This window comes from Haemaphysalis longicornis, unplaced genomic scaffold (assembly GCF_048455015.1).
Source record: "Haemaphysalis longicornis isolate Haplotype H1 unplaced genomic scaffold, Haemaphysalis longicornis Haplotype H1 scaffold_5, whole genome shotgun sequence".
Taxonomy (NCBI): Eukaryota; Metazoa; Arthropoda; class Arachnida; order Ixodida; family Ixodidae; genus Haemaphysalis; species Haemaphysalis longicornis.
This window is the reverse complement of record NW_027526385.1, coordinates 2814944-2830241: the sequence shown is the minus strand read 5'-3', so window position 1 is coordinate 2830241 and position 15298 is coordinate 2814944. Positions and strand designations below refer to the sequence as shown.

Here is a 15298-nt window from a genome sequence, read left to right as displayed (position 1 = left end):
GGTGTGAGCACGCTTTTTACAATACAGGCATGAGTGAGCCAAGCTCCAAAGACGGGGTAAAAGATCATGGCATTTGAACGACTGCGGTGACGTGGAGGGCGTTCATCTACTGCGTGGGCCTCGGCTGGTGATTGCTACAATGCCAAGCCATCCTGGTAGGCTTATTTGAGTCATTTTACAGCCGACAACATGGCAGAAGCGCGATATGGCAATTGTTGAGATATCGAGAATGCCTATCCAACGATAACGTCGGATGCCAAGCATGTTGTTTTACAAAACCGAAACCGAAACTTGTTTGAATGCTAATCTTGGACATCGTCCAATCACGGTGAACCTCCTCCCGATGTCACAGCCTTTAGTTGGTGCGGCCGCCACAGACCGCGCATGGTAGTTTTTCTTCTTTCTCGCTTTATAAAATAATTACAGAGATCAATCGGATAAACGATGAAAAGTGTATTAATTTGAGCCAGTCTACGCAGTGCAAGCAAAAACGGAAGCTTGACAAATTCACTTCAGTGTTCCTTTAAGCTTTTCCACTTGTTTTTGTGTTGAGTTACCAGAGCAGAAGAGGGCTCTTTCAGCATGCTTATCTATCATTACTTCAGACTTATTTCATATTTATTTGCAGTCCCACAGCCAAGCTTTCTGACTGTAGTTCGTCACACATTGTAGTCCCTCACGCAGACTCACTGAGCCAAAACAATGTTGTCCGCAAACCTCCCATGGCTCAGGTATTCCCCGTAAATCCGTAATCCTGTGTTTTCCCAGTCACGCCTCCTAAATATCCCCTCCAGGCACGGCGTGAACAATATTGGCGAGATGGCATCCCTCTGTCGTACTCCCTTTCTGATCGGGAACTTTCGCTTTCCTTGAGAAGGATTACCCTGCTCGTACATCCCTTGCATATGTCGCCTAAGAGCCTTGTGCAGGTCTCCTCTATTCCCTGGTCTTTCAATGCTTCCAGCACTGCTGCAATGCTTACGGAATCAAACACCTTTTCATAGCCTTATCTGTTGTAGAGCACCCTTTTCTAAACCCAGCTTGTTCAATGGGTTGTTGCGAATCTAGGCTGTCACTCATGCGGTTAACTATTGCCTTGTATAAAACAGAGTAAGCTGTCAGGCCTGTAATTCTGAAGATCTTTGGTGTCCCTTTTCTTGTGAATCAGAATTATGTTGACATTTTTTTTTCAAGCTTTGGCACTTTTAAGTTTTTCAGGCATTTGGAAAATAGTACAACAGCAAGCTTTTCCAGTACAATATCTTCTCCCTCCTTCAAAAGATCCACGGTAATGCCATCAACACCTGCAGCTTTTCCTCTTTTCATGCTCTTGAGAGCCTTTTGTATTTCCCCCTTAGTTACTAGGGCGAAATTGCAAGCTAAGCTACCTCTGCTGGAGTAAAGCCTGGTGTAGAATCGCTCTGCTACCGTAATTATCTCGTTCAGGTTGTGGGCAATGTTACCCTGCTCATCTCGGAGTGCGTACATTGCGTCTTTTCGGATGGCCAGCTTCCCCCTATTTGCAGCATTTCCTCTATCACTGCGTACGCACAAATGTCGTTTACTGTACTTCATTTAATCGATTCCGATAGCTCTGCCAACTCGACAGTTTCATGTCCTTACGCTTTGCAAGAAGTTCCTTCATTTTCCAAGTTAGTATTGCAGTTTGTTTCCTACATGCTGCTTTGCCCACAGTTGCTGCTGACTCTTTGATTACCATTGCTAGGTTGTCATTTAGCCTGTCTACACTATCGCGGTCCCTGCCGGTTGAATTTGTTCTGAAAGGTTAGTTTAAACTCCTGCATCCGTTCTCTGACTGACTCCATGCTAGGATTCCTATCTTTCACTAGTTTCCCATTTTCACTTTTGAGATCCAGCTTTATTTTGCACCTAACCATCCTATGATCGCTGCTCTGAATCTTGCCTAGTACCTCCATTTCTTTTACAGTACTTGGATTGTGGCTTATAATGAATTCAATCACTTTTTGTCCTACCATAGGGACCTTTCCATGTCGATTCTTTATTTCGTTTCCAGAAGAGTATGTTCATTATTCTCGGATTGTTTCTCTGGGCAAATTCAACCAGTGAATCACCTCGACTGTTGTGACTGCCTATTCCAAAATTCCCCACTGGCCTTTCTTCAATTTGCTTCTCACCTACTTTTGTGTTGAAGTCTCCCATCACAATTGTGAACTGTGTTGTTCCCTTCATTGGCGATCCGCGGTCCTCGTAGAGAGGCCTCACCATTGCAGCAAGTTGTTGAGCACTTGCTGAAGTCCCATATTTTCTTTCTCCTCCCTCTGCTGTGGTACAATTGCCAGCAAGCTTCCCAGCAAGCTTCTTCCTTTCTACACTGTTGCTGTCGCTGCGCCCAATCCCAGTTTCACGCTGCCACCATTGTCGTTTCCGGTTGCCAGTAATGAAGTCTTTCAACGGAGGCTTGATTAGAATAAGGATGGCAGCTGTGGACGCCCAGTGTCAACGGAATACGGCTCCATGAGCCTCGTATTGCTATGCAGGCCAGACAGGCAGCGCTCGACTTATGCCAAGCACGCCTCCTGTCATCCTGCTAGTTAACAACTGAACTTATGAATTCGGTCCAAAACTTAACTGAATAAGAATAGCCAAAGTGCTTTTCTATGGCAAAAACTGTATACAGTTCTTGCCAAAGTACAGCCAAAGTGCTTTTCTATGGTAATACGTGTTGCTGGGCGAGTTGGTTCATATTACAGAAAAAAGATTTAGCGCAGCGCAGCGAAAGACACAGACGGTGAAAAACACGGACTACGAGAGCACACCCTCTCCATAAAAAATGGGAAGGGTCACACTTGCCGTCCCACTGCAAAGAATGTCACTGTGTAGCCGAATTGGACAAAACAAAAATTTTGAAACAAATTCGGCACGTCACGGCACGTGAAGTAGCGGAAGCCTTCTACATCAAGCGAAAAAGAGATAACTGCGTGAGCGTGCCATCGCTGCTAATCTACGCAAAAGAGTGTGCATTTCTTGATAACTTTCTTTGTTAGTTGATATGTGGCCTCACCGGATGCCTGTAATATTTTAGCACACGTGTGGGATTACGCCGAATGTATATATGCATGCAGTCTTTTCAATAAAAATCCATAAAATAGCGCTCGTCCCGTCCTTTTCACCATCCGTGTGTTGCGCTGCGCTAAATCTTTTTTCTGCTTTTGTATGGCTTTCCTATGTTTGTGGCAAAGGTATCTATGTTCGAACAGCGCCAAGTCCGCGTCGTCCAAGTTGTCTTTAAACTAACCCTCCTAATTGCAGGTAATTCATTCCCACGTGAGGCGAAGCCGCCGAACAACACAGCGGCCGACTGAATGGGAGCGAGCAGCACACCTCACCTGCCATCGTCCGAAAACGGCGCTCCTCGTAAACTGGGCGATAATTGTGCGCTTGCTCGTAATGACCCTTCAAGCGATTAAGGCTGCAAAACGCTTCGCTGCACTCGTCGCAGTCGTACTTCCGCTGCCTTGACACGGGCAAGTCCAACTTGTGGATGTTCTGAATGTGTTTCTTCAGGCCGCCTTTCGATGTGGACCGCCTACCACAATGGGGACAGGCGAAAGTCGGTGGTTTCGCCATTTCTGATGCTCCGCGGCAACGCTCACAAGTGCTAGACAAAATAAAGCTCACGCAACAAGCCCGATATGATTAGCATAACTATACAATAGAATAACATAACTTTTTGCGGACGCCCGCGTCCACAGCGGGTTGTGCCGTCTCCATGTGGGGTGACTGTGGATTGTGTTGGATTCGTATTTGTCCTCGAGGCTCGAGGTGTATTAAAGGAGTACTGACACGAAATTTTTATGTTACGTTTTTTTCGCTGCTATGCGTGCCTACCAGCCCACTAATCATTGAATGACAAATTAGACGGTCGAGCGCAGCGTAAACATTCATTTACGGCGTCGTTTATTCGTGTCAGTTTCGGTTTCGAAAAAAAAACGCCGAGCGGCCGCCATGACAGCATGTATCATATGGCGTCACCATTCTTGCCGTATCGCGCCTCTCTGGAAGCGCGCGCGAGCGAGCGCCACTGATCTCCACCAGAGTTGCTGGATGGCGCTTCGAGCTCTCCGGCGCACGGCCGCCGGAAGTTCGAGCGCTCGTCCCGGAAGTCGGGCCGTTCCAGCATAGCGCATGTTACGCATGGGCTGGTTTCGCACGCATTTCGCCAAAAATGCCTGCTTGTTGCGCCGTAAACTGCACAAGCAGACCAGAGAAGTCGTCTGGGAAGACGTTCTACTTGGAAAAATTACAATATTCTGAACGATGTGCGTGATACGCAGCGAAACGCAAATGTCATATCAGTGTCGTTTTTAAGCTGGGGCTCTTGTTACGCAGATTCCCTCGCTCTAAGCCGGATTTATACCGGCGTTGGGTGGCTAACTAGTTACACGGCGAAAGTAACCGCAGTTAAGTTTAACCGAGGTTACTAAACTTTAACCGCGGTTATCGCCAACTGCGGTTTTGGATGTTGCACGCGAAATTGCAAGTTTAGTAACCGCAGTCACTTGATTATGAGCGCAACAAAAATAAATTACCACACTTTTAACTTCACGATAAAAAAAGAGAAGCAGTGTAGACAAAAAGAAATATCGTTAAAGCATTCGCTTCTGATACAAACGCAACGCACTCGTGCGCGGCGAGAAGAGCGGCTTCCCCAACAGCTCGCAACCGGCTTGGTTTGCTAAGGGCTTAGGTCTGTTCGGTGTTGGGAACTTTCATCTTAGCATCGCGGTAGATATTTGACCACCGCTATCTCTACAACTGCGAATTACAATCCATAGCACAATTTTTCACCGCACTAACATTCATTTTCTCGAATGCGGAAGTTCTTTTCCGCGATCAGATTGATTTCGAAGAGCGGCGATGCGATAAGCTGTTGCTGCCGTGGTCTGGGATGGTTCGGGCCGCAAGCAGTGCCGTGCGGGCAGGCGCGCCGGCGTGTTTACAGGCACGGCCGACGCGCGCGCCGATCGTTTCCGTGTGCTTTTCTGAAAACGCTTCAAGATTGCCTGCTATATCCATTTCTGGCGGACGACGCGCGGAATTTACAAATTTGGCACGGCGTTTGTCGTAGTTGATCGGGCGGATCGGGAAACGAGCCGCTGCTGACGGGCAGTCGCGCTGATTGCGAGAGCGATGCAAAGAACGTAAGCGCGTCTTGGGGACAGCTTTTGGGCGCCTGCTATTTGAGAACCTTTGTCTCTTCCGAACGCCAGGTGATTTTTTTTTTTTTCGCCTCCGCTGATGCGCCGCCACTTGCGTCCGAACTGAATTGTGCGATTTTGAGCACTGCGGCAGCAGAAAGTGCGGTTAGCGTGACCGAACTGAGGTGCCAAGCTCAGTTTGCGCTAACCATGGTTAGCGACGTAACCGCAGTTTCGTCTGTCGTGTAACGCAGCAAAAAAACTGCGGGTTTTGTCTAACCGCGGTTTGCTTAACCGTGGTTAACTGTGCCCGTGTGCTCTCCATCCCCAGGCAGCAGGCTCTGCAGTTACCACTTTACTGACAACTGTTTTGACAGAACGGGCGCACGAACTCGGCTACAGCCTGTCGCCGTGCTTACGTTGTTTTCTTTCTAGCATAAATCCCTAGCATAAATTTCTAGCATAAATCCCGTTACAGCTGCGTCGTCTCTCAAACCAAGACCCAAGTGACATTTTCGTTCTCCTTTGCAATTAAATTCTGCTTCATATTAACGTCGCATATTTTGGTATAGCATATGTTGCGATCTGAACGCAATGTGTATAGCCAAAATGCAATAAAGTGAGAACAAAATGCCAAAATCCGCCAATCGGGACGCTTATCAGCGGTTGAAAAGCATAGCAGACGCCCGACTTCCGGGACGAGCCGTTGAACTTCCGGTGGCCGTGCGCGCGCCCGGCCGCGACAGCGGCGAAGCGCCATCCAGCAACTAAGTGGAGATCAGTGGCGAGCGCACGCGCGCGCCCAGACCGGCCGAAGTCTTCGCCGTCCCCACAGACCCGGGCAGCATGACGTCAGTCCCAAAACCATGACGTGTACACACGCCTGAGCAGCGCGCGCCAACCACAGCCAGCGCGTCGGCTTCGTCACGGGAGCCCCGACGTCGGCAGTTTGGGACACGTAGCAGATGATGTCACGTCGGCCCGCTCTGGGCTTTCTCGTGCGAGCGAAGATTAAAATGGATTTCAAATATGTTTCGCTGAACGGTTGCTGTTGAAACTTGCTGGGAGATATCTCCTGATAAAAAGGAAGCGTTTTAGATAGTTATCTCAGCTTTGAAATTTCGTGTCAGTACTCCTTTAACTTCATCATCGCCTCCTGTCGCGAGTCCGCGAGTCGTAACTCTGGGCGATGCTCTGGGTCATCGATGTCAAGGGCTCGTATTTAGTGCCTAAAAATTGTGCTATACATACAATACATACATTGGTTTCTCGCGGTACGATTGAATCCCACCTACTGAACAACACATGTCTAGACTTTTTGCACCTCTTTGGCCAGGAGTGCAGGTAAGCCAGGCAAAACCGTGGAAACTAGTGTCAACCGTATTTAGTGACACTAGTGGAAACGTACTGCCGGTGAAACGAACGGAACCGGCGAAAGCGGGGATTGTGTTTGAAACGGCAGCACATAAAAATAAAGCAGTCATTGCTATTACACAGTACTAACATTCACTTTTACCTTTCTTTACCTTTAGCGCTGCCAAAAGACACTCGTGCTGTAAGGCATCAAGACTGCGCACAGCACTAGACAAAGCAGATTAATTTTGACGAAATGAACATTAATTCACATTTTCTTACCTTCAACGTTGTCGAAGAACAGATGCTCAACCTTGGCGTCAAAGTTGTGCATTACTCTGTGGTGAAAGACGAGGCTGTCAAGGGTCGAAACGTGGTGGTCGCATTTGTCACACTTCATAAGCCTCGTGCGGCGCTTTGAGCCCTCTTTTTGGTGCACATTCCTCTCGTGTTTGAGCATGTCTCTTCGGTGCGAGAACACCTTTCCGCAGACGGAGCAGCGACGGCTGTTTTCCTCGACAGGAGCAGCTCCGTTCAACGTACGCGCCATTTTGCCAAAGCAGCGGACAAAAAAAAAATGCTTACGTCACATTCGCTTGTGCTGTCATTGAAACGGACAAACATGCTGACCAGGAAGCGTGTTTTGACTGACCAATCAGCGTACCCGGTCCTCTGTCCGCAAATATTTCTTTTCCTTCCTCCATAACAGGCACAGTTCAGTGCCTGCTGCAAACTGTAAAGCAAAATAAACATGCGGAATCGCCGTAATTTAAAAAGAATGTCAAATTGATTTAGAACACTTTACATTTTACAAATGATTGCTTTAGGGGACACTGAAGGCAACCAGCGCCGGTTTCAAACGAAAGTCTGACCTTCCCATGGCCATTTTAGAGTTTATTCAGTGCTGAAAGATGCCTTGATTGCCGAGAAATCGCTAATCAAGCAATGCATTTTCCTCTCTCATTTCCCTCACAGAGATTTTATGACACAAACAGCGGCTGTTACGCTATTAGTGTCACGATAAACCAGAAGCAAGCAAGGCAGCAGTCGTGTATAGCGGCGAATACAACTCTACCACATACTACTGAGAGGTTTGGTCAGTTTCGGCACAATAAGTCGGGCTTTCCTGAATTCCCATGTCCTTTAATTGCTGCTCCAGCGTCTAAACAAAATGTCCCTTCATGGTACCCGTGGACAGCATTGACGCTTTGTTGTAGAAAAGCATATTGTTTTAGGCCACATGAATGCTGTAGTCGAACCAACTGCTTGTATGAAGCGCGTTTCCTCGCACAGCGATATCGCCACAATTGAGTGAATGAGTGGCGTCATCCAGCGGCAGCCAGAAAACACGTGTGCACCAGATGTTGCACACACTTGAAAATACAAGTGTCTCAAAATTATCTGCCCGAGTATTGTACCAGGTACTGCACTGAAACCGAAACTTAGTGGTGCTTGGGGTCACCGTGCGATATATTTATGGCTGGACTCCCACATAGTTTCTAGCTTTATTTTTCTCCTTCAACGTTCAAAGATGACAATATAAAAACTTCCAGTCAAGTTTTTATAAACTTCTGAAGGTGTATTGTTAAAATACCTGTCACGCAATTTTAACTACTTCTGGTGTAAGTTGCACAGTATGGCCAGTGGTGCATGGCGATTTGGCTATTTTCTACCTTATTTTACGCAAACTACGCCTACGAGTGGCATATTCGTGTTGATCTATCAATCTAGAGCAACTTGTATTTTGACTTCAGTGTCCCAATAATCAGAACTGCCTGGGCTCAGACTTGGGCCATTACAGTCGGGACAGGAGACTGTACCCAACAGCTGGAATGGTGAGTCACATTCATCAGTTGCTTAAAAAGACTGCCAGAATGTTGCTAGTGGTTAGAGCGAACCAGCACATAGCACTAGGTGGTCGCAAGAGTACTAGTGAGGACACGAAGAGTGGGTATCCTTTCTGGCGAACAGAACAGCCACCATTGGCATAGGAGAACTTTGAACAAAACGCTTTACCCAAGAAAATATAGGAACTCTGCAGGGCTCCAACATCATGATCGAAATACCCCCAAAACTACAAGAATTACTGGCAATAGGACATATGCGACGCAAGCATATAACAATCTGGGTAAACCAATAACTGGGGATCATTCCACGAAAAATAAGGGAACCTCCAAAATGTCATCCACTGGGTGTCCAAGCTAGCAGCTGAAAATGGTCTATGATGTGCACTAAAAAAATCCGAACTAATTGAAATACATTGCATCGCAGAGCCCAGTCAACCTTTCCGTAGAACAGACCTGATAATGGAAAGGAGTCAAATACGTGTGTTGGGGAATAATCATTCAAAGTAATGCTAAAGAAGATGCAACAATAGTGTAGCAGCAAAGAACATCGCAACACCTCGCAGAACCACAAGACGGCTCACAGAAAGGTGCAACTGCACGAGAAAAGACCCTGTGTAAGCTTGTGCAGAAGGCCTTGTTCAAGCTCTCAATCTGACTTTCATTGCATATGGCCTACGTTGTCACGACCTCACACTATCCGATGAGCCACAACTCAGCCCCAATGTACAATCAGCACACAAAGCTGCCTTAAATCTCCCCAGATTCACGGCAAAAGAGAAACTCGTCATTTCTTTGGATTTCATCATTGGCCTCCCTGACATCAATGATGAAATCCAAACTGCCACCACCATATAAGAGTGCAAAAAGCCTGACTCAAAAAAAGAGGACTAGATACTCCACACTTTAGGAAATCGGCGGCCCAGCAGAGCTGAAAAGACTGAAAGAATGGGACCTCATCCCAGAACAATGGGAGTGCATGAAGGGTGCATAGAGGCCCTTCTGACGAACGTGCACCCGTGGATTTACAGAGTGCAGTATAGCACAAAAGTTTCTTCGTTGAAGCTCTGTTTGAGTTGACAACACAAACCACAATGACTCAATGGCCACCAAAAAGGGGGAAATAACAGACTTCCTCACTCAGAAAAACACAACAATCACAAACATGCAGAAGCACAAGCAGTCCCCATAGTCATTACAGCAGGAGATTACTATCAAAAACGAAGTCTGAACATCGTAACAAACTCGCAAGATGCAGGCTGATAGCAGCCAAAAGAATTCCAAAGCAACTTCACTCCATACTACCAATGCAAGACATACAACACGATGTGGGCCCCAGGACACGAAAGATTACCAGGAAATGAGGCAGCACGCAGCTTCACAAACCCCAAGCAGCACACAAATGGATGCCCTGCACTTTCACCACACCAACCTATGGCGAGCTCCTCCTGGCAGCGAGACAAGCAAGAGCCTCTATATCGCCAGCACACCAGAAGCTCGCTGGACCAGACAGTGAACTCCAGAAAATAAACGATTGCTTGGCGAGTTGGTTAACATTACCTGGACGTTTCAGCTCGACCACAATAAAATTAAGAATAAAACCGACGATTTGCAAAGCCCCAACTTTGAACTGAGAAGCGAATACTTTCCGTGAATAGGTGCCTGCCCTGTCCCACTGCACACACACAGCACTTACTGCTGGAACGGAGTCACCCGCTCTGCACTGGCACCAGCACTTGCTCCACAGAAGTCGGGTCTTATAGAAGGACCTGCACAGATAAGGCAGCTTTAGCTCTGTACCGGAAATTTGTGTGTGCTGTCCACGGTCCTGCCACTTTGTGCATTCATTGCCCCTAAGACTAGAGTTTACAGCCGGAAGAGAAAGGAAAGAAATGAGATTACATCCTCCAGCACTTCCCAATCAGCACAGTACAACACAAGTCTCCAACACAACAGAAGTTAGGCTAGTTGGCTACACAGAATTTTTCCGAGCACCGCATGGAGAGTGGGATCCAAGAAGAAATAGCACGAGCACTTGTGTTGTTTCTTCTTGTGTCCCAGCCTCTCTGCTGCTTCAAGAAAGTAAGCCTCCATTCTGTGTAGGCCATTCTGTCCACACACGTGATGCCCGAGGCTCAACTTAAGCACCAGCAAGAAGTAAGCTGGGGCCCAGTTAAAGGTCTGGCCTTACCAACAAATCAGCTCGAACGCGAGCAACCCACTCCTTGCTTACAAACCCTGGCCACTTCCAGACAATGGGCCGATTGAATAGACTGACCAGAAAGAGGCACGCCGTGAAAGTAAACATTTTTTTATTATTCCCAACGTTTGGTGGTCACGGGTCGTACAGGGATAGCCTGTATAGCATATGTATGTATAAACAGCAGTGATGTGAAGTGTTTTGGCAGCACAAGAAGTAGCAGGTCGAGGTGCAACCACCAATTTCTGTACAGTGACCACTGTTTGTCTTCCCACACGATCTGTGTGTCAACTTGCGAGGTTCCACTTCTATCACACGCAAAACCCAATGCACCAGGTTCGAGCCAGCAATAATGCTTCCGAAAAGATCACAGTACAGTGGTAATGGCCGGAAAATGTGCACACACACTCTAAAGTGGGACATACATTGCATTTCAATAAGTACAATCTTCAAAGTGCTTACATGTGTGATTACATGTGCGCGTGTTTAGGCTATGTACAAAAAAGAGTGAGTATAATACTGCAACCAATAAAATACTAGATAGGAATGTTGCAAATCACCTGTACACTGGGTTAAAGCTCGCAGATAAACACTGCAGTGAAAAGTGGAGCATGGCTTGAATAGGACACAAAATTCCCCAAAACGCAGTGACTTTTTCCAGTAATGCAAACACGGCTCACTAGGGTGATAAACAAACAATTTCAGTTGCAGTTCACAGTTCAGGCAATGCCGGACCATGCAGTTGTGGAGACTAGTTACTTTTCATGCAGTTCCAGACACTTTCAAAGTGCTGTAAAGATGCGACACCATGCGGCACAGGTGGAACCAACCAGAGTTTGTAGATAAAACAGATGTCCAATATAGGCGGCCATGTGACAGGAGCTATTGCGGGGGACACGTGCAAATGTATTGGTAAAAGGCATAACCATGACACCTTTGCATTAAAAATAAAGTATCCACAAATAAGCAGATCTACAAAATAACCAATCACGTAGGGGCAGTAAAACTGCAATGATCTTACTACACAGCAAAACACTCTCGCACAATGCACTGGAAACCAAAGGAGTGTTGTAGAGGCTGCAAAATGTGTCACAAGCATCTTGGAAATTTAAGAGAGTATTGTGGCTTCAACAGCTGCAGAGACTTTGGAGAGCGATGAGCCCCCACTTGAAGCATAGATTATCTACGCATGCGAACAACAAATTCCCACAATTTTAACCTTGGACACAAGAAATCATGACAGGCTGAATTGACCTCAATGCATTTCACACTTTTTTCTGCAGCTCTTGCGAAACCACTCAAAATCTTCGCACACTGTCTCATCTAATTCTACTACTACCTAGAACACAGAACGCTGATGCTGCAGTAAACTTTGCGGTTGATTTGCCTGTTGCATGCCCTATTACAGAGTGCCTGGCAAGTGCAAAATTGGTATCAGCATGCCATAGGTTGTGACTAAAAGCATGTCCTCATGCTGAATACACGTTTTTTTTCTCCACTTGGCTAAAATATTTCAATCTCGTGGGTTCTAACCAACAAACAGATGTTGCTCTAGCAGTAGAGCAAATTTTAAAGGACTTGGGCTATTGAGCACATATTTAACTTTGTTTGCAGTGTGGTTTGCCAGAGCTGCTACGTTGACATCTAACCAAGCACAGTTCATATCTAAACCAGCTTTAGAAGAATACAAACTACACAGTTGTGCGACATGCATTCCTGGCTATGCTAACCTATAGCTGCACGTTTTAGTGAGAGATTGCCAGCCACCTTAAACCTCACTGGGCCGCTGGCGTTTTAAACATCTTTAGCTCAGACTGTATGCTTGTAACCTAGCACCCCAATGACCTGGAGGCTGCTAAAGAGGTCGCAAGAGGCCCTGCAGCTGCTGAGATGTGCCTCCCCTTGGACGTGATTGCTTCGGCAAAGCTAGCCTGGCAGAAATGCTGAAATAGCTGCATGCAGTAAAGGCAGACTAGAGTGGCAAGTGTGTGGAGGAGCTGCTCCCAGTGCAAAACTGTCAAGTGCATAGGCACCTGAAACATTTAGAGAGATAGAGAGAAAAAAAAATGACTTACTTTACCACACACACGCGCTGATGCGTGCCTCGAAAGTTATAACAAGCGACAAACCGGGAGTACTGAAAATTCTGCCCATTTGTTCGCGGCACTGATGACACGATAACGTCAATTGCACATCACACAACAGCACCAGCTGCAAAGTACTTTGCTTGGTATCGAGTGTTAGCAAACAGGAACCACTAGCCTTGCTACAAGTTGTACCAACATTCTCAATGCTAAGAAAAGGAAACTATTTAAGTCTATGGCGCCACGGGAGACCCAACTACTGGAAATGCGGAGTGATGCACATCCTTTTTGTGTACACCCCTTTCTTGCGTCTTTTCTTGCAACTAGACTAGGTCTCGTTACTACAAAGAAAGAGCAACCTGCTCATTTTGGTTCTCCAGGCAGAAGACAACCGCATGGACCCCTGTGATTTGCGTAAAATATCCGTGGCAGCGTCACTTAGCAGGGGAAACAGATAGGGGGGAACCATCTGAGTACTACGTTGGGGGCTGGCAGATGTGCTGCTGGAACGAGACCACTTCAATGGTGGTTGCTGCCACTGTCAAGGACAGCACGTGGGTAGTAAGTACCTCGAAAGGTGTAAATGATGCTCGCAACCGACAGTGCAGAGTGGTCCTTTTTGGTGCGCGCTGGCGGCAACTGGTTAGCTCCCCCTTGAGCTCAACGGCTGACACAGTCCCCCTTGCGGACAGTACTGCACACTCAGGAGCCCAAGCTTGACACCTGCCCATCTTCAGGGACCAAAGCCAAGCACGGGCGAAACACCCCCAGATTCGACAGCTTCTTTTCAACAGCTCAGTGCAACAGCGGGTCGCACTGAGGCGCTAACTGGGGTAGCCTCACCAAAAGCTGACGACACTGTGTCGCAACTGCACACGAGCCCTGGTAGTAGCACCTTGGCACACCGGTAATGAAATTCGACGCCTCTGGTGGGGCAGGTGACTGTGGCATGGACTTGAAAACCATCTGGCAAGCTGAGATTCTGTGAGACGACTTTCCCCGCGGGCCATTCAATGGCCCATGTAGTGGCGAACGGGGGTCTGTGATGAGTTTCCTTGGCTTGGCGACGCCATGGCTGACGCCACTGGCACCCGAAGCCGCTGCGCAGTGCGCCGTGCTTGCCGTGCCTGCGAGTGCGTCGTGTCTTGTTCCCTGCAGGGAGACGGTGAAATGAGCAGCAGTGGAAAAGTTTTCAAATCGAGGGGCTTCATGTGCCACGGCTACACCTGGGCTATGAGCCGCACCACAGTGGAGGGCTTCGGATTAATTTCGACTGCACCTGGGGATCTTTTAACCCACACCGAAACCTCAACAAGCGGGCATTTTTCTTTTCACCTCCCTCAGAGAAGCAGCCACCATGACCGGAAATCGGACCCGCAACGCCCCAGCCACTGAGCCGGCACGGTGGATAGTGGGCGGCAGTCAGCCATGACCGACCGTCAACGTTGACAAGCGCGCAAATAAAGATGCCCAAAGCTTAAGCCTAATCAAGTTGCATCTTTCTTTTGAGTAGCCTTAAAAGCTTGCCCTGGAAAGCTCAAAATGCATCGCGTCGCATAGAAATCACCCTCGTGCCATCTATAAGCGGAAGTAACCTTTTAATGGGAAATGGTGCTGCACCACCAAATTAGAGAACTCCTTCAATTAGGAGATGCCCGAACAGTGCTGCTGCACTCCATGCATGCATCCACACAGCCACCACTGCGTTCCCTCCTGCTCTTTCCCAGCCACTGTACTGGTAAAGCCACGAGCAAAGCACAGCTTCACTGTTCAGTCTGGGCCCCAAGGCCAAGCGTTGAGGAGGACCAGACAACAGGAGGTGCACATACCACAACCAAGAAGGGAGTGCAAAATCAGCGCAGCAGACGAGCCTTGCCGTACCACACTATGGTTTCTAGGCCTGCATTTCCTTTTGGGCAGCTTCCACCTGACTATCCCGTGGGTGGTGCTAACGGCGAGGGCTGCTGCAGTCACCGCTGTACGCTGGTCACCACGACCCCTGAGGGGCCTTTAGAGGATCAATAACACATTTGTCTCTCTGTCTCCTATTCTTATTGAAAGAGAGGGGTATGCCGCATTCTTTATACGTGAGTAAATACGGTTGTTGACCAGCGGTACATTTGTTATCCTAATAAACGCCCCGTAAGTGCGCGGTACAGTTGAACCTCGATATAACGAACCTCGATTTAACGAAATTCGCGATATAACGAATTTTTTCAAGTTTTCTAACAAAATTTTGCTAAATGCATGTATTTTTGTCTCGATTTTACGAAGTAATTTTGTGCGGCGCTTTCGATTTAACTAAGTCACGGCAAGAAAGGAAGAACGAAATTCCGGTCGAGGCACGTTTTATTTTGCCTCTCAGGCCCTACATTGAAAAAATTCAGCACTCAAATTGACTCTTGAAGGCTAAAATGAAAGAAAAGCGGTGAAATCTACGGTTAACAACAATTAAAAGCGAAGAACGAAGCTGCACAAACCGCTAGCGGTCATAGACGGTTTAATAGTGCACCCACTATTTTGACGTCTCCATCGTTGCCTACGCCAGCGCCCTCTATGCTTAGGCTACCGAAGCCTATTTCAAGTTTTTTTTTTTTTCTACGCGTCATTGCTCACGGTGCTGCTGCGCTAGGTTGT

At 47.4% G+C, this 15298-nt stretch overlaps 2 protein-coding genes across 4 annotated transcripts in view; both read right to left on the bottom strand.

Annotated features, from left to right (window-relative positions):
- Positions 1 to 7082, bottom strand: part of LOC144137798 (uncharacterized) — a 45764-nt gene extending 38682 nt beyond the window's left edge. For 2 of the 3 annotated variants that reach the window (XM_077669785.1, XM_077669787.1), the window contains exon 1: positions 3369 to 3774. In XM_077669785.1, coding sequence (XP_077525911.1) covers positions 3369 to 3609 — 241 coding nt within the window. In that variant the 5' untranslated portion in view covers positions 3610 to 3774. Of the gene's footprint in view, positions 1 to 3368; positions 3775 to 6815 lie in introns of those variants that run through there. The other variant, XM_077669788.1, reaches the window with a different exon arrangement.
- Positions 7083 to 10672: 3590 nt separating this feature from the next.
- LOC144137799 (sorting nexin-29) overlaps positions 10673 to 15298 on the bottom strand; it is a 40177-nt gene continuing 35551 nt past the window's right edge. The window contains exon 23 of the mRNA XM_077669789.1: positions 10673 to 13813. Within this exon, the coding sequence (XP_077525915.1) occupies positions 13672 to 13813 (142 nt within the window). The 3' untranslated portion in view covers positions 10673 to 13671. The remainder of the gene's footprint in view (positions 13814 to 15298) is intronic.